Source organism: Lindgomyces ingoldianus, assembly GCF_010093535.1.
Source record: "Lindgomyces ingoldianus strain ATCC 200398 unplaced genomic scaffold BDR25scaffold_2, whole genome shotgun sequence".
Taxonomy (NCBI): Eukaryota; Fungi; Ascomycota; class Dothideomycetes; order Pleosporales; family Lindgomycetaceae; genus Lindgomyces; species Lindgomyces ingoldianus.
In genome coordinates, this window is record NW_022985163.1 from 372,622 (window position 1) to 392,028 (window position 19,407).

Sequence of the window (19,407 nt, forward strand, 5' to 3'; positions counted from 1 at the left end):
ATGGGCGGGGTGACGGAAATACCCAAGGAAGGCCAATACGTAATTCGATTACCCATCGTGGGTTTCTTTCGATGCCTCATACATCATATTATCTCCTCTGTCGGGGTAAGATTGGAAGTGATCCAGAGGAAAATCGACACCCTCATTTAAAGACCAATTGAATTCCGCACCCCACTCGAAATTATTTGATATCGACTCCGCTTCTAGCGTTTCTGTGAAACAAGCGGAATCAGTCGTTGCATTAGCTGGGTTGCTCGCTTGGAAAGCTACAGTAGTCTCGCTGCAGTAATAGTCACTGGCTGGAAATCCAGCTGAGAAAGCTGAGTGGTCAGCATCCGAGATATGGCCGAGTTCTGAAGCCATACGAATGCGCTCATGAGTGGGCTGCTGCACCAGAGATGGCTCTCGAGGTGAGCCAGCTTGAGCCACGTTCCTGTCACTGGCAAGCTGGTACTGATGGGCGAATTCCTCGATACTCGCATGGATAACGCGTTGGAGCTCTGGCACTAGTTCCAGTGGTAGCCGAGGGCTGATTTCCCTGGAAATGTGGTGTGAAAGATCTGTGATGCACTCAGTCCTTCTATCGGTGCAGTCTGGACGGAGTCAGCCATGGGTCTTCCCCAAGGACAAGGAGAGTGGCAACTTACAAGGGGAAGGCATATCTGCTTCAGCATCTCGGGGAAACAAGATCCTGTAGCATCTTCTCCATTTCTCTTCCTCGTCAACGTTTCTCAGTCTCGGCTTGAGATTATTGCATTGTTCATCGTCAATTCCTTGACCCCAATCATAAGCATCATCGAACACTCTATCCCGCAGAATACAGGCAGTCGCTTGCCGCTGGTGTGAATTTAGACTATCTTTCTGAGGAAATGCCTCTTGACATCTGGGGCATCGGTAAATTCTGTGTACACGGAAGAGGTGTTCTCTAACGGGGGTGCAACATCAGTAGATGGCCCCAACCCGAATATCATGCATGCCGACTCACTTTAATCTGTGAAACTCTGCCCACCCAGGCCAATGGCACGCACGAGTTGTGTATCTGTCTCGGTCGCGCTGATGGAAAGGACAAGCAAACATTCTGGGCCCTATAAGGCGCGACGAGCCGTTGAATTTCGGGTCCTTATTCCTGTCACGGCGCTCGTCAGGGTCTTCTTCACCATCACTTTCGCCATTACCGTCCCCGTCAAGCGGCAGTGCTTTGCGGTTCTCGATAGACCGTCGTTTACCTGGAGGTCCATTGATCGGGGATCCTTGTCGACGATTTCCTGAGGAACCATCTGCGTGACAATAACGGAAGCCACCAGTGAAGCCGTCGATATTTCTGAGGAAGGAGAGAATGATTGCTCTTTTCTTGTCGAGCAAGGGCTGTATCATAGACTTCAACTGTACGATACGGCGTTCAGATTCAGCATTAGATCCTGGTTTTCCGTCGTCTGCTATGTCGGAATCGCTGTAAAATGACTCAGCCTCAGAGGTGTAATCATTCTCGGTTTCATCCATAGCCACTGGTGGCTGTGCCTTCAGTGTCTCCAGATTACTAAGATACCTGTGGCCTCCGTCTTTCAGCCCGAAGCTATCTCGAGTGGAACATTGGCGTGTTATAGCTTTAAAAGCTGACTGGCTTTGGTCGATGATGGCTCTGGCTTCTGTCAGTGCTGCAGGCAAAACCTGGATCGTTGAACTGGGTTTACGACTACAGTTTCGCTCCAAGCGGGCCTCTTGCTCCTGAACAAGTCCAGCCGTGCACAAGCGAGTGGAGTCGGAACGTACACCAGCATCTTGACATTCCAAGCATTGGTCCGCGAAACCCTTGAACATCTCATAAACAGCCGTGATAGACGGCCGGTCGGTAGGTGATCCGGACATCATGCTAAGAATCGCGTCTAAATGCTGAGCTGCGAGTGTTTGGTTGTTATCAATGGAGGAATTGTAGCTGGAATTCTCGGATCCAGACGAGTAGCTAGAATGGGATTCCAGAATTGCGCCTCTTTTCAGTTGGTTAACCCCACTTGTTCACCTTAGAAGGGGAGTTGCGGTAACACTGTTGATTTATGGTGTCAAAAACGGCGCGACTCAAGTTCTCTAGACTCTCTCCAAGAATGACCGTTGCCATTTCCAGGAAGACGCAGCCGAGGGAAAATATGTCTGAAGAGAGACCGCGTTTGTCTTGATCTACCACTTCCGGCGGGGCGTACTTGTTAGTGAATGGTGTCTCACCCCCCGTTATGGTTTCATTCTCATACTGCTTCGAGATACCGAAATCAGCTAGTAGAACAGATCCGTATCTATCGACTAGGATATTCTCTGGTTTGATGTCCTTATGTTTGATCTTCCGTGACATGTGGAGATATCTAACTGCAGATGAGAGACAGCCAAATGCTGTCAGCAGAGTTTTCCATTGGTGGGGTTTTTCTCCGTAATGAGGAATATTCCCTTCTGACGCATCCTTGAGATACTCTGCAAGATTCCATATAGCCATAGGATACATAAGCACTGCAAATTGGCCTTTCCGGGAAAATGTGCCCACAAAAGCGACGATATGGTTGTGCTTTAAACCGCGCATAATTTGGAATTCGTTGGGTAGTTCGACAGTGGTATCCGCATTCTTGTTCCGTAGTACTTTGATTGCCAGCGTGTCGCATTCTCTGTGCATCTTGAATGCAGTTGCATAAACAGAGCCTGAACCTCCGGAATCAATCAACTGGAAGAACTTATTCTGATGCGTGACCTTCTTAGGGAGTCCTTCTTTGATTCTCTGCACAAATGAATCCCATTTAAAACGGCTCTGATCTTGTTGAAACTGGGACATATGCATCCGTGAAGCATAAGTCGTATTCCTGTGGCTCTCTGGCAGCGTACTTGGTAGGACAACAAAGTCTGAAATAGGTTCGAGGAACGGAGTTGAGGCTAATGATGCCGATGCACTGCGTCCAGATGCTGATGAAAAGTCGCTTTCCGGATCCTCTATCACGGTTCGGTCCAAGGCTGCAATGCTGACAAAGTGGTCGCCGGCAAGGCTTGGTTTTGCTGGCCATTCCACACTTTCCAGCTGGTTAAGGAATGTGCTATTGATGGAATCGGACGAAACATCCCGAACCATAAAGGAAGCCGCTGGTGCGGTTTTTGTGCTCCTGATAGACGGCTCTCGGAAGACAGTTTCCCTTGGCAATTCCGTCCACGAGCCCCCACCTCGAGACATGGTGTTTAGGTAGATAAGGATTTGAGTATGGTAAGGGGAAACGCTAGCAAAATTCGAGGGGTGGGAGCAATACTTATGGAACTGTGGATTTCTGCAGGCCTGTCAAAACTCTCAGTCATATTTCGCTACTAAGTTGCAATCAGCTGCACTACGCAGGTCGTAATCCGCATTTGCGTGTTATAGATTCTTCCATCGCACTGTACCACTTTGCCCTATCCGATTTTAGAAATTAATGCATGGCGGAATTCAGCCGCGCGTGAAAAAGACTTTGTGACACTCCAGTTGGATTGATTGGGCTGGTTGATGGGGTGGCACCAGCCTCTTGCAGGGTGGCCAACGAGAGAACCTCGCTATACTCTTCCACTGATGGCGAGTAGTTACCCGCCAATCAACTAGCTTAAGTGAAAAGACCCAAGTGAAGTGCAGTGTCTCTGACCAACCCGAAGACTGTGCAATGAGCTGTCCAATCAACTCAGAACCCGGCGTCCCAGGCTGCGATACATATCACACAGCCTACCCCGACTCACAGTTCATAATTCATCACTTCTCTCATCACTAATGCCCTCCGCAAGACTACATCTTGGACGGCTTGCTTAGAATTCCGCCTAACTACCGGATTGGTATCACCCAAAGTTTTTAACACCAGCCGCACTAAGCCCTCTGTTTGTAGTTACTAAGCTCTCCGAAATCCACCACCTGCTCATATCACCAACCACTGCTGCCTACCCTAGTTATATGCTGCCTAACTTAGCACCATGCGGCCAAGCTCACTCCAATGCGTAACTCCTTTGCGTGAATACACCCTTAGTATATTCTTAGCCATCAATTTAGTTCCTCATGACCTTGGCGCTCCCAAATGTTACAATGTACCTATCGCTTCTCCTACGCACGCTTAATGCTACTATAGTAGCTCTATTTTAGCGTAACTACGCTGCAGCGAAACAACAACCCTAGCAGCGCCACTAGCTTCAAAATGAGGATGTATTTGCATGTAGTAGAGTAGATATACATGATATGGGGTGGGCTATGGACATAGGTGGAAATTTAGGTTGTGTGGGGCTTGGTTATGAGTATAGGTTTTGTTTTCACACGCGTGCGGAGATAGGTGCTGACAGTGGCGACATTGCATGAATTTGCTCGCAATAGTAGACACTGCATTATTGATGGCTTCCTATTATTAGAAGAAGGCTTTAAGGCTTTAACAATACCATTATATGGTTATTGTGATTAGTGGAAGCTTAATGGTGGTGCTCTAGCGCATGGAGATTGTTTCGCCATAAAAGAAAACTCTCAGCAAACCAGTCGAGAAGCCGGCAATTAGAATGTAATTTACAGGTTGAAAACGTCTAAATGTTTACCTATAGTTATTGCACACTATTTATATATAGTTTTAGTAGAACTTGACGTGTGCGCAAAGTTACAGCCGCTTGAAGCGAAAGTATCTCTTGTATTTTCTATTACGCATGGAGGGACGTTAGTCCTGCAGCACCTGAAATCCAATTCTTCAAAGTCCCACGCATGCCGAGCTATACCGATACCAACGAGATGCTTTACAGCGTCGACATTCCCCACGTACACGGCAGGATGAATTGTTCGACGAAGGAATTTGGGATACAGCTTTACCATATCAAGATGTTGATGCTTTACGGCGATGTCCTCTGGCAGGCCGAAAAGAGAGCTGCATATCCAAAACCTTTGCCCTTGCTTAATCAAAGCGGTCACAGTTGAAGACGAATTTGTGCAGACGGCGGTGGCCAGGAGATGTATAGAAAATTCTGCTTCGTTGGGCATAACGCTTTACGGATCAATTTTTTTTTAGAAATAGTATCCATGAGGCCAGAAGTTTGGACAGCAAAGCATAGGGTCTTTATGTACTTTCGAACGTGCTCATCTTCTTTCCCTGAGGTAATGTTCGCCCCATGCACCAGATGTTGGGCAATCTGCCGGATGAGGAGCAATAGCGGTTTGCCGTTGGCCGGCTCGTCCCAAACGCGATGCGTAAGATATGGAAGTGTGAAAGATCCGCAATCTTGGTGCAAGAAGATGTAATTATCTAGGAGGTAATAAATACGCATAGCTTGCAACACCTCCGCCACAAAGAACTCTCAGCAAGAAATTAGCGCTTATTTAGGGACTAAACGTAGCCTACATACTATTGATAGGTCTTAGGTTAAGAGCACGCTTCCATCCTCGCACGAGGATAGCTTCGTGGGGAATGCCGTCCAGGATCTCCGTGGGTAAATCTGATAAGTTCATACTGGTAATACAAGAGTAGGAGCTGGATAGATGACGATAGAATGAACAGAACTCGTGTGCTTGAAATAGAAGAGTATCCGCTGCATGTGGAGTCGGTCAAATGCCTAGGAGAGTAGCTGACAGGTGTAATTATTTTAACTGGGAGGTAGCGTGGCACAGTTGAAGTGGCTTAGACAAGTATTATCTATTATGTGCAAAAATTAGGAAATTTCTTAGCGTTCCTTAGATCTCTTTTTCCCCTACTAAAATTATATAGAAGATTAGAAACTTTATAGAACTTTAATATATTAATAAATTTTTCTTAAACATCGTTAGTAAGTTAAAGCTTCAAGTTTATATAAAAATATTACTTTTAGCTTATTTTTTAGAGTAACAGGACAATAATAGGCCTAAAACAGAGGGCTAGAGCAGCCCTAGCCATCTAAACGTGTTAAATTAACTTAGATAGCAACCCTCTAGCCTATTCTACGCAGGCAAGAGCGTAGGGCCTGTTAAGGAAGCGTAAAAAGCTTACTAGTATAAGAGCTGATGAGTTAATTCTAACTTTTAAGTAAGAACCTGTAAAATTACTTTGAAATTATTTAGAGACCATTAATAATTCTTGAGGGAGAGTAGGGCACAGGTGATACTCTTGCCACCAGAAATAAGATCACCTTATCTGCGTAGTTACTTTCACACTTGTGTGTGGTTCACCTAGCTAACATTTCAGACTCGTTGGTGGCAGACACCGAAGGTCTGGCAAATGAAGTCATTTTAAAGGATGTGGAGTATCTTCACGGCCACTGTACCTTTCATTCTCGCTACATAATTTATTGACCTACATTTATCTTGCTTTGCTCAATAGCTCCTTCCGAACATGCACCATTCTTCCGCGAACTCACCACACTCTGGATTCAAACACTTCGTCTCGCCCTTCACAATTCCCCCAGGCTGCTCGAATGGAATGCACAAACTCTTCATGCCCATTCTCGGGGCCTTCTTCTCCGCTAGACCATCAGCTGCAGTATCTTCACGACTAGTTAAGTCCTTGATCTTATCCTCACACTTCTCTGCAAGACAGAATGGCATGAGAACCACGTTCTTCGCATCTAATGCTGGGACCACCTCGTTCCAGTGGGTGATGACCTTCCGATGAGAAAGGAATGCAGATTCCGCTTTGGTGTACATGTCGCTTTGGATAGTCTCGAGGAGGTCGCCAACAGATGAAGCAAGATCGGAAATCGCAATTGTACCCTTTTCACCAGTATCTCGTCGCGTGTAGCTTACCACACTCTTAGCGGCATCCTTAGGTCCATATTCTAACCGGAGAGGCACACCCTTAAGTTCGTGATCGTTAAACTTCCATGCCGGAGTGTACCCCTCCCGAACATCATAGTTGGCACGAATACCTGTTTTCTTGAGCGCAGTCTTCATGCTGTGCAGCTCATCATAATGGCGCCTCTTTTCTTCGGGGGTAGTGCTCTTCTTGATGCCAACAGGAATTATGATGACTTGATCTTGCGCAACACGTGGAGGAAGCACAAGACCTTTGTCATCTCCATGAATCATTACCATAACACCAATGACGCGTGTGGATAGGCCCCACGAGTTCTGCCAGACGTAGATATGGCCTGGGTTCTCCTCAGTCTTAGGAGTTGGATCTTCAACTTTGATGTCGAACATCTTGCTGAAGTTCTGGCCGAGACAATGTGAAGTACCACCTTGAACACCACGGCCATTTGATGGGATATAACCTTCCACAGTGGTCGTGTAATAACCACCGGCAAACTTCTCCTTCTCAGTCTTACGACCCCGGACAACTGGGACAGCCAGCAGCTTTTCGTAGACGCCAGCGTAAAGTTCGAGGATGTGTAAAACTTCTTCACCCGCAAGATCTTCTGTCAGGTGTGCCGTATGGCCTTCTTGCCAGAGGAATTCTCTCGCGCGTAAGAAAGGCGTTGTTTGCGTCGCTTCCCATCGCACGACGCTGTTCCATTGATTAAGGCGGAAGGGAAGGTCGCGATGGCTTCGAATCCATTTTGCGTAGTAAGGATACCTAGTCTTGATGAGCATCGTGCTCCTAATCCATTGCGTCAAGTACTTACATTACTGCTTCACTTGTTGGGCGGACTGCAACTGGAACTTCAAGGGCTTTTTCACCACTGATACTGTTAGACCTTCAATAAAGAGGCGGAAGCTTGAAATACTTACGCCTTTGTAACCCATGCAAGCTCGGGAGCGAAGCCCTCAACGTGGTCCTTCTCTTTCTTCAAGGATGCTTCTGATAGGAACATAGGGAAGCTAGCTTCTTGTACACCCATATCCTCTATCTTTTCTGTCAACCATTTTTGAATAACGCCCCATATGAACATTGATCTTGGGCGCATAATGAAGAAGCCTGAGATCTCAGTGTAGTATTCAATCATCTCCGACTTCAGAACCACCTCTTGATACCATGATGAGAAGTCGCCCTCCTTTGTAACTGTAATTCCTAGAATGTCTTCTGTCTTCTGTGTGTGACCGACAGGAAGGACCGTCTTCGCACCTATTGATGCCTTATTGGCAGCCATTTTGGTGTCTGAAGCCATGTTAGCGACGATATTAAATCGGATTTAGAATGCTCTATGATGCTCACAGTATCCCTTGAAATGAAGGTAGCGTATTCTCAACTTCAGTCCAGAAAAGTGTGGATGAGTCATACACCCTGGCGACGACGAGCAGGTATTAGCCTTCCTTTTCGGAAGCTTGGATGACATAATCAGACATCTTGCTTAGCGCACAGGTCAGCTTCTAATCAAATATTACACTATCTCTACCGCCAAGCCCTCTCTCCTATTAGTCCGGATATAAGCCGGCTATTAATTTAATTAGTAGAAAATTAGTAACTAAAAAGCTGTGTTACTGTTTATTTTTAAGCTTTAAGTAATTGTTCTACTATGCTACATACTTAATCTAGTCTTCTTTTTTTCCTATTATAATTAACTACTGCATAGTTAAGGGTGTAAAAATTACTTCTATAGTGTAATTTTTCTTACTAAATGTAATTAGCTTTACTAAGACCTTCTAAGCAAAGCCTACTACAGGTAAAAAGAGGGTTCTAGAGAATCTCCCCCTAGTTAAGTAAAATAGTAGTGCAACTTTAGGCTTTAGCTTTATATTTACTCTAACCTGTTCTAATCTTTTTTAACTAGATATTATCTACTTTAATACTTTTACAGCCTTAGTTAACCTTACTTTATAATAATAATAAGTTATAGTAAGCTACTATATTATAGCTATCTATAATATATATAAGTGTATTAGGTTATTTTATATTATCTACTAACCTTTATAAAGAATTATAAAGGCCTTAAAATTACACCTAACATAATATTAGCTTAACATAAAACACTTTTAACTATTTTCTTTTTTCTTTAAGCTATAAAGCTATACTAATTATATTAAAATTAAAAGTATATTTACATACTATAAACTATTACATAGAGGGTAAAGGCTTAAAAGTGTTTTATTACTTAAAATAATAAGTTTAAATAGCTTAAATTTTTTTTTATGTAAAATTTTTTTTTAAAAGTTTTTAGCCTAATTAAGTTTTTTTTTAAACTTAATAAAAATGCTATTTTAAAAAAAGTTATACTTCTAGAAACTTTAAAAGAATAAATTTATTTAGTATAGCATAAGCCTTACTACACTTTATTTTAATAGGTAGGATTTTAATTTACTTAAAGTTAATTTATTTCTAATCTACTTTAACTTTTTTTAATTAGTACTTTTCTTTTTTAACCTGTCCTTTTTTTTTTATTATATAGTGTTATTTTTTTATATTATTACTATATAGACTTATTGCCTACTTTCTGCCTAGTCTATAATAACTATAAACCTTTTTCTAACTTTTTTACTAATAAAGTTAGAGCTTTTTATTACTAGTATAATAGGCATAGCTGTGCAGTATGTTGCTTTATTATAATTATTATATTTTTTAGCGCTTATATTTAGTTCTATCTAGGCGTGTTAGCTATTAGCTAATGTTAACTCTAATATATAACTCTTAAAACGCGTTTAAGCTTGCGCTACTACAGTCTAATTAGGTCTATGCTAGGGCTAACCTGCACATGCTAGGCGTAACACTGCATTAAGTAAAACACTAGTGCTTAATTAATTATTTTATATATATTAAGACCCTTTTAAGACTTTTATGCCTTTCTTTACTTCTTTTACGCTATCTATTTAAATTTATTATAATATATAATTAACCTTTTTTAAGTTCTTTATGCTAACTTTTACTTCTTCTATACTATCTATATGTATATATTATTATAATATATAGCTAACTTTATAAAGACTTGTTTAATTCTTACTCTTTTAACACACTCTAGATTAGCCTACTCTATTCTTATTTATGCATAGAGATTAAGAGTAACTAAGGGCTAGTCTCTTATAAGATAATTTGCTAAAGGCATATATTATTACTACTATAAACTATATTACTTTTATTAACTTTAGTTTAATATAGAATTTTATAAGTAGCTATTCTAACTATAGTGCTTTTTACTAGCCTAAAAAGTAGGTTAATAAGAGTTAAGTAGATTCTTCTTAGTACTTTATATGTTGCCTAATAAGTAATATTAACTTTCTAACTTTTCTAGATCTACCTCTATTCCTGTGTTATCTTTTATAGGGTAGGCACTTACTTAGTAAATCCTTTTAGAAGTATCTTTAATTATATAATATAGCCTTAGCTTTTATGTTAGCTAACTATAAATAAACAAATTAGAGTATATGTAGCATAAGCATAAAAGTTTTTTAGATTATAAAAAAAATGTACTATATGCACAGCCTATTAAAGCCTGCTAAAGGGGACGTTCTTTTCTACACATAGCTGTACTTTTACAATCCTGCCTAGGCTAACAGTGCGTGTATAGGGCATTAGGCTAATAGTAGTTTTAATCTAACTATACTTACGCAGCTGCTATAGATAGTTAAGACAGATTATAATAATTCTTAGATTAAAATATATAAAACTACACATAAGCAGTTACAGTAAGCTTATAAGTAAAATAAGAAATTATAAATTACTTTTAATCTATAACTATAGTTAATTATGTAGGCTAGGGCTAATTAACATTAAGAGAACCTGCCTGTTGCTAAGAAAATTACTACTTTAGTCTATAATAAGCTAGTTAAAGATTATAACTAAAATTTTATTTTTTACTACTAACCTAGCTTTAATCTAAAACACTATTAGTCTTTATACTAAAAGATTAAACATACACATGCAGTATATTAGCCTTTCTACTACATTTTAATGTTTTTATAGAGTACTCTTAGGTTTTACTATAGTTTACAGCTGCGTACTTTATGTATGTCTTACACCTAGAATACTCTAACTAATTCTAAGTATTACTAATTCTACTTATTTCTCTAGCGTAGTAGTCTTATTATGCTTTTTAATTATAGTTTATTATTTTAGCAATTTATTATTAACTACTAGGCTTAGTATAAATAAAGAAAGTTATAGTAGATTATAGTAAATTAAAAACAGTTACATGCTAATCTATATTAAGAAGTGTGTAATGCATTAGATTAGAACAACTTTTAAGCTAATTTAGTTAAGATTTAAACTATTCTTTTTTTAAGTTACATTAGCAGTAGTTACTTTATTACATAGTGTTATTAAGACTTTATAGCTATTATTTAAAAGCTTAGTTAACTTACTTTATTTATTACTTTTACTGCTAATCCTAAATAGCTAGAGTTAGAGCAGGAGATTAGTACATCCTTTTAGCTATTAAATTAGCTAGATCTAGTTGCGCGCGTTTTTAAGCTACGTCTTAACTCTCTCCTTATAGACCTCTAGACTAACTATGTATTTAGCTAGTATACTAGTATTATGTATACTATTAAGTACTAGAAGTAGAGTTTACTTTATGCTTACATTTTACTTTTTTTATATTATAATTACTATAATTAGTTTCTTAATCTAAACTTTATTAATTAGGTTATATAAGCTAAGCTTTTTATAAAGGCTTAAGATTTAAATAAAGTCTTAAGTAACATTATTAAAACTACTATAGTTTATAAGCTATGTAGAACCTTAAATTCTAGCATGCTCTATATGCAGACTACAGAGCGTTCTCTCTAAGCAACCTATTAGAAGCAATTCTTAAAGGAATATGCTAATAAGACTCTAGTTAGTAGAAATAGTTATTTTATATATTAGCATTAACCTAGTTTAACTTAGGTTATAAAGTGTTATAGTTAAAATATTATAGTTAATAATTACTAAGTAGTGCTTTATAGTCTATACCTTTTATGTAAGTATAACACACATGTTAACATAGAGGTCTATGCCTCTATAAAGTTAGTTAAATATATATATAAGTATATCTATAAGGGCACTAATTAGGTTGTTATTTGTATCTAGTAAAAGAATAAAGTTGCCTAGTATCTAAACATGCGCTATATTAGACTAACTAAGGCTGTTTAGTAATTAATAAAGTTTAAAGTTTATAAAAAAAAGCCTTTTATTATTTAATTAGTAGTGCATTTACTAGGACAGTATATAGTTACCTTTTATAACAAAGACAGTGCTAAATAGGTAGAGATTATAGTTAAATAAAAAAGATTATTATTAATAAAATAGTTAAAGTATAATGCTTTTTATATAAATAAGTGTAATCTTTTTTACTAGAACTTTCTAACCTAGTATTATTAGAATCTAGGGAAAGATAGTAGTAAATAGACTTAGTTCTAACATAATTAGTACTTTATTAGTTATGTCTACTTCTATAGTCTTTTCTCTAAGGAGTGTTTCTATTTTAAGATGCTTCTTATATAAATTTTAAGCGTAATTAGTTTTAAATATTTCTGCATAGTTAATAGTTAAATCTAACTTACTTTTAAAAACACCTATTTAGCTCTTAATCTTTTAGTTAAAAATAAATTATAGTAGTATATATTTCTTAAGCTTTAGCATTTAGCACTTACTTTTAAGTTATGTTATGTTTTTCTCTAGGCTCTAGTCTTTAGGAATGTAAGTAATTTTATAGTATTATAAAATAAGTTCTTTTAACATTTATTTAACAACCTGCCCCTCTGCTTAGAACAAATAGTGTTGCCCTTTAGCATTACTAATTTTATAAAGAATTTATGCTTATAGCTAATTAACTAAGCTATACTTAAGTTATTTAGAAAGAACCTTTTTAATTTTAACATACCTATGCTATAAAGATATTAGGTGCAAAAGGCTGTTAATTTATTAGTTGCTAAGCAGCTTAATTATAACACTGTAAAGCAGAATCTTAATTATACTAATATGTATAACAAGCTAAATAAGGCCTAACTAGAAGTTTTTTATGCTATTACTTAGTCTATTTTTACTATGCTATAATTTAGTTACTACTTTATTTAGAGCCTTAGCAGAACTAGAAAGACCTTTTTATATAAGACTATTTACACTTATTTTTAGACCTAACATAAGATTGTTTTGTGTGTAGCATTATTTAGCATTACTGTGCTTCTTCTTTCTAGTAGCTGCACTGCTTATTATTAGTTTAAAATACTTATTAATATTAAAGATAGATCTACCTGCTTTATGCGTGTAAACTTTCCTACTATAGACCTTATTTATTAGACAGATTTAATTATATAGGATAAAGTTTTAATATAGTACTAGTACTACTTTAAAGTAGTTAACTGTACACTATAAGATATTATAAAAAATAACTCTTTATTTAAAAGTATTCTAGTGCTGTTAGAAGAGGACTTTACCTAGATCCTTTCTATTATTTTACATAGTAGAAGGTTATAGACTATACAAGCCTGCCTTTAGAACTTCTATTTATAGCTATACTTTACTGTTCTATAGCTAATAGAGAATATAAGAATAAAGTAGAGACTTACTAACTAAGAATATGCTTAGTAAATATTAGACTTAGCTAGGTGTAATAAAAAGTCTATTACGCTTCTTTCTAGAATTTAGTAGTTTTAGTCTATATCTGCATTTTATTTCTATATCTATCTACTTAATCTACTTTAGAAACTTACTAACCTAAAAGTCTATACTTCTTTATTAAAGTAAAGGTGTATATTAGTAGTTTAGAATAATGCTATTAATTTTTTAAATAACTTTTTATTTAAGTGCTTTAAAAGTGTTGTAATAGAATTTTACTTTACTAATAAAGTTTACTAATCTTTTTTAAACAGAATTAATTAACTACTAGAGAACCTACTTTAAAGCTTTAATCTACCTAGCCTCCCTTTATCTACTTTATAACTAAAGGTTAGTGTTCTTATTATGCTCTTATGTAATCTAGATCTAGAGTAAGAATTATGTAATAGCATATGTCTTATAGTTACTGCTGTTAGCTAGATAGCACCTTTCTTTATTAGTAGAATACTTAGTAGTAAGTTTAATAGTTAGATCTAAATAATTACATGTGTAAAGTTAGTATCTAAGAATAATAATACTTTACTTTTTTTAATTATTTAGTATTAGATTCTAGTTTAACTCTGTTTTACTATGTCTATTAATAAGTTATAAAGTTAGTTGCTTAAGATTATTAGTGTTAACTTATAACATCCTATTTTTACTTATAGCTAGTTATATGTAGCCTTTTTATATGTTACTACTATATCTAGCATCTCTATTCTAATTCTGCCTAGTTTAATAAGTAAGGTAGTTAATATTATGTATTTTAAGGTTATTTTATAAACTGCTTTATATAGTGCATGTACATTTCTACCCTACTACTATATTTGCTTTATTAGTAACATCTGCTTTTATTATAATTATATTAGTTCTGCGCTATCTTATTTTAGGCGGTGCCTCTAGAAATCTAGTTTTAGCTTTATGTAATAATAGATCTAGCCTTAGCCTTTTTAAATTAGGTTTAATTTTTTTTAATTTACTATAATACTTTTTTTTACTTTTTACTTACTATATTATACTTTCTATTATTTTGCCTTTTATCTGCTTGCTATGTTACTCTTTATGTACACATCTGCTAGGGCTATTTTGCCTTTTAACTCTCTTGTACATAAAGAGCCTATTAGGCCTATAGCTATTATGCTAAGTATTAAGTAGTAAATGTTTATTTAAAAGATACTTAATTAGCATTACATTATAACTACTTACTTTACCTACATTAATTATAGTCTAACTAGACAAAAGAAGAGAAGTATTAGCTACACCTACCTTAATATAAGCTACTTTTATGCTACTTTATTATATAGGCTAATTTTTTTATAAGACTAAAACCTTTATTATTCTTTTACTATTCTGCCTAAGTATAATATTCTTTTTTTTAACTTTAACTACAACCTAGACTAGCCTTTTATTAATAATAAAGGTGTAATAAATTAGTGTTAGTAAGGCTGTTACTACAGCCTCTACCTGCCCTATCTAGGGCGGCTTTAGTCCTAGATGTAGTTCCCCTCTACTGTTGTCTAGGAGTGGCTGCTCTAGAATAGACTAGTTTATAGTTAGGTAGTAGGTAATCTACTAGATGCTACCTAATTCTATCTACTTTATATGTAGAACTATAACATAAAGCTTCTAAAGCTTATGTTTTATAATACTAAAGTAGTTAAACTAAAAGACTTATATTTTAAGCTTAACTTTTATTTCTAGCATACTCTTTAGCTAAGGCATAGGCGTGTAAGGTTAGAAGAATAGTACACATTAAAGAACTTTTCTTGTTAGGTTTAGCTTAATGCTTATTAGGTATGTTATTTTAACTAGTCTTTAATCTTTTTTAATTATACTCTAGATTTATTATAATCTTAAATACTTTATATATTATCTATTAGCATAATGTCTTTAGTTATTACTAGAAGATTATAAGCTAAAGTATAAAAATACTTTTTTACTTTTAATAAAGTTAATATCTAGTTTTGCTTCTCTTTTTTCTACAAACTACTATAATAGTAGCATGTTATAGAATCTCTAATTAGTGTAGATCTATTATTAGGCAATTAAGCGCATAGATTAGGCTTATTAGCACTAGTCTAGTTAGAAAAGAAAAGTAGATAATTAATATTAAAAGTAAAAAAAACATTTTACTAATTAAATTAATAAAAATACTACTTACTTTAAAAAGTTAAAAAAGTTTGTAAGTGTTTAAAGTTTTAAGCTTTAGCATTATTTCTTTAAAAGTTTTAATAATATATAGCTACTAATTTACTTTATATCTATTATAAGAATAGTTATGTGTAGCCTATAATCTAATTATATTAGCTACTTATTGTAAAATTATAAACACTATTCTTTATATAGTAAGTATATTATTATAAAGTTAATCTGTTAACTCTAGCAGAAAAAGTGTTAGTAGGTGTAGTGCTAGAGTAAACTGCTGCTACACTAACTTACATTTATCTAGAAAATAAACTAACTATTTAAACTTAGTAAACTAAAAGTAACTTTACTAACTCTGCTTAATGCTTTTAAAGTTTACTTTAATTAGTCTAAAAAAGATACTAATAATTATTAAGCCTATGCTTACACTTTTTAAAAAATTTCCTTTTCTTTAGTGTGCCTTTTATAAAGATAGTTATATTAGTGTAGCCTAAATTATTTACTATAGTCTTAACTTTTTTTTTCTTAATATTACTTAACTCTAACTAGATTAAGTGTTTATTATAAGATTATTTTATAGCTAATTAGGTTTTAACTTTTTTAATAAATAAAAAGTTAGAACTTAAAAAAGTATTAGTAAAAACTTTTATATTATTAGTAGCTATAAACTTTTTATTATTAGTATTTTCTAAGTTCTTATCTTTTTTAGATTAACTTTTAGCTATGTTAGTGTTATTTATAAGCCCTTTTACTTTTTTTTTATTACTATTAGCTAGGCCCTCTTTAGCATTAAAAGCTATGCTAATGTCTACTACTATGTTAAACTAAAATAACAGGGACTACATTACTTTACTAAGTTCTATGCACTTATTTATTATAAGTTCTATTATATTTTTAATCTAGTCTTAGACTTAACTAAACTAGAACTATAGTAATTTATTATTTATAAAAATTACTTTTTAGAATAACTTAATTATAATTAGTAAAGCTGTGTACATATTTTACTATATAAGCTAGGCTCTAGTTCTTAGAACTTAGTAACTAAATAAGTTAATTATAAAAGCTATAACTAAATTATAAGAAATAGTAGGTTTATTATAAATTAGAACTAAAGTAGCTTTTTAGAGGCTTAAATTTACCTTAGTTAAAGCTAATCTAGGCTCTTTTAGTGTTAGTGTAGATGTTAGCATAGCTAGACTTTTCTACAGAGTAAGAATACTTTTTAGAGAGGTAGTAATATTTTTAAGCATTACTTTTTTTTTTTTTAGCTAATAAACTTTATTTTATTTAATAAATTTAGTTTAATCTGCTAATATATGTTAGTATTTAGGTATATTTTATTTAGAAAAAAAATAACTTACTTTAAAAATTATAACTTTTACCTTTTATACTATAGTAATAATTTACATAACTATAGCTAAAATAGTTAAAGACATATATATAGTAAATAAACTTACTGTTTTTTTTTTAGATATTTTTAGTAAAAATCCTATAAGATTTAACCTACTATAAAGGCTACTAGTGCCTTAGCTGCTTTAGAGTGTGTAACTTTAATTAAAACTAAGTTAAAGCTATTTTAAAAAAAAAATTAACTTATGTACATACTATAATAATCTAATTTATTTACATTTTAACTAACTTTAAATAGGCTGTTATAACTTTTATGTTTAAATCTTTTATAAACTTAGAGTCTATTAGGCGCCTAAAGAGTTTTATTATTTTTATAGTAGTTTAGACTCTTTTATATAGCAGCTTTAAATTAATAATTTTATATAAATTAGTGTCTTTTATAAAAAAGTTAAACTACTTAAATTTACTATTTAAAAGTTTAGGCTAAAGTATAATCTTTTTTTTTTTTTTACTTTTAGTTAGCTTTAACCTAGCTTTAGCTAAATCTATCTAATAAAGTAAAATAATTAGGGTTAGAGCAGGTAGAGCCTAACTTATGCTATATCTGTAATGTCTATACTAGAAATATAGTAGCATAAACTGCTGCTAGAAAGGGTACAGTCTGCCTAGAGCAAATAAAGGTGCTTTATGTTAAGGCTACTAGGTGTTCTAGTACAGACCCTAAGCCTGTAGATATTAACTCTAGGCCTGTAGATATAGACCTTATAGTAGCAGATATAGTCTATAACTTAGCTAACAGGTAAATTGCTGCTAATATTTTCTATAGCTAGATATAAGTTAGATATAAGTAAAAGTAAGCTATAAAAAAATATTATTAGTTTAATTTTTTTCTAAGTTATATTAATCTAAATTAATTTAGATTTACTTACACTTTTACTATACTATTACTAGCTCTAATCTTAGCTGCCTTATAAGCTGTCTAGTCTAGTCTAGCTAAAAGCGTAGGCAGGCACTATCTAGTTTAGTCCTACCTATAATGCTATTAGACTTAGGCAAGACTGCGTGTCTTCTAGTTAGAATATATTAGGTATAAAAAGTAAAAAAGTAGGTTTTAATAATATATTATTTAATAAAGTAAGTTTATTATTATCTAGTACTTTTATTTTTCCTAATTAGCTCTAGATTATAACATGTGTAAAGTAAAACTTACTATTACTATTAGTACTAGCTTTTTTAGCTAAAAGGTTCTAGCTTCTAGTTAGGCCTTTACTTTAAAAATTAATAATAACCTTAGTATTAATTTTTAGTAATAAAGGCTTATTATTAAGTTATAACTAGTTATTATCTAGTGTTATTATAACATTATTAGACATAATCTACTGCGTTAAAAGTAAGTAAAAAGTGTTAGAAGCTGTTCTAATTAGATTTTAACCTAAAATATGCAGATAAAGTAAGATGTGTACTTGTAGTGTCCTTAGTAGTTTAGGATTAGCTAGTAAGGTTGCACTGCCCTAGTTAGGTGGGTTGGTGGGCGTGGCAGGAGGAGATGTGAAGCTGGGTTGGTTAGATTGTTTATTGTGGCGGCTGTGCGCGTAAGCGAGCTGTTACGTAATCATTCCTAATTAGGACTAGCCCCCTTCTTCCTGGAAAGGAAGGCTAATCTGCTCGTATACGTCCACTAATCGCCTCTCTCCCTCCTTTCCTCTACTCCCTCTATTAACCTACTTAGCAGGTTCCCTTGATAGCTTACTGTTAACAATAAGTAAAAGTAAGTATATTGTTGTATGTCTTCCTTTACTACTACTCTTTCCGGTCTATGCTCGGCTATAACGGTGACAGGGGAAGCTAGTTGAGGAACTAGTCTGAGGAGGGAGGATAGTAGATAGACAACAGATTGTTCTGTACCAAGCCGTGTAGCGTGCGAGAGGGCTCACGTGATGGCATTAGTAAATATTTGTACAGTAGATAAGACAATCTAGAGTATCTAGTAATATTTAAAGATAACTACAGAGAGGCAATATAGCTAGAAGATCTATAGTCTTTATATATTCCTCTGTTCCTTAGCTTAGCTGCCGCTAAGCTTTTAGCTGTTGTCTTAGCACTGCTAAAGTTGCAGTTGCTTTTTAGCTGCAGCTGTTTTTCTATTACATCACTTATAACATAAATGTTACGAATCAGAGCAATAAGCTGTAGTAACTGTAAGGCCGAGATGGCGCTTACGTGCGACGGGTATATATACTATTCTGTACGCAAGATTAACTGTTGGTTAATTATTCGCACCTTTTTGGTTGTATTGGCGCAGTGGTACGGAGCTCCGTCCTTACAGTAACTGTAAGGCCGAGATGGTGCTTACGTGCGACGGGTATATATACTATTCTGTACGCAATAATTAACTGTTGGTTGATTATTCGCACCTTTTTGGTTGTATTGGCGTAGTGGTACAGAGCTCCGTCCTTACATAATAATCAACCAACAGCGGGGTACGGTCGGTGTTCGACCCCCACCTCGGTCAGCTTTAAGCCAGTTTTTAGACTGAAACGTGAGGCGGCCT

General features: G+C 34.9%; 2 protein-coding genes across 2 annotated transcripts; both read right to left on the reverse strand.

Moving 5' to 3' along the window:
• Positions 1-2,107: 2,107 nt before the first annotated feature.
• On the reverse strand, positions 2,108-2,707 carry BDR25DRAFT_153291 (kinase-like protein; the record flags this gene model as incomplete). The annotated part of the gene is made up of 1 exon (XM_033683933.1): positions 2,108-2,707. A coding segment is annotated over one exon (600 nt), but the record flags the coding sequence as incomplete, so codon positions are not given.
• A 3,525-nt stretch (positions 2,708-6,232) lies between these two features.
• On the reverse strand, positions 6,233-8,126 carry BDR25DRAFT_338978 (prolyl-tRNA synthetase-like protein). Its single transcript, XM_033693332.1, has 4 exons — positions 8,070-8,126; positions 7,646-8,012; positions 7,540-7,596; positions 6,233-7,490 (listed from the first exon to the last, which is right to left on the reverse strand). The coding sequence occupies exons 2-4, from the start codon at positions 8,002-8,004 to the stop codon at positions 6,293-6,295; spliced, it is 1,614 nt and encodes a 537-aa protein (XP_033553686.1). The 5' UTR covers positions 8,005-8,012; positions 8,070-8,126; the 3' UTR covers positions 6,233-6,292.
• Positions 8,127-19,407: the final 11,281 nt, after the last annotated feature.

Coding starts and splice junctions, on each gene's coding strand:
- BDR25DRAFT_338978 (XM_033693332.1), bottom strand. CDS start 8,004: ATGGCTGCCAATAAGGCATCAATAGGTGCGAAGACGGTCCTTCCTGTC. Junction 7,597..7,645: donor CTTGCATGGGTTACAAAGGC/GTAAGTATTTCA, acceptor TAACAGTATCAG/TGGTGAAAAAGCCCTTGAAG. Junction 7,491..7,539: donor CCAACAAGTGAAGCAGTAAT/GTAAGTACTTGA, acceptor CATCAAGACTAG/GTATCCTTACTACGCAAAAT.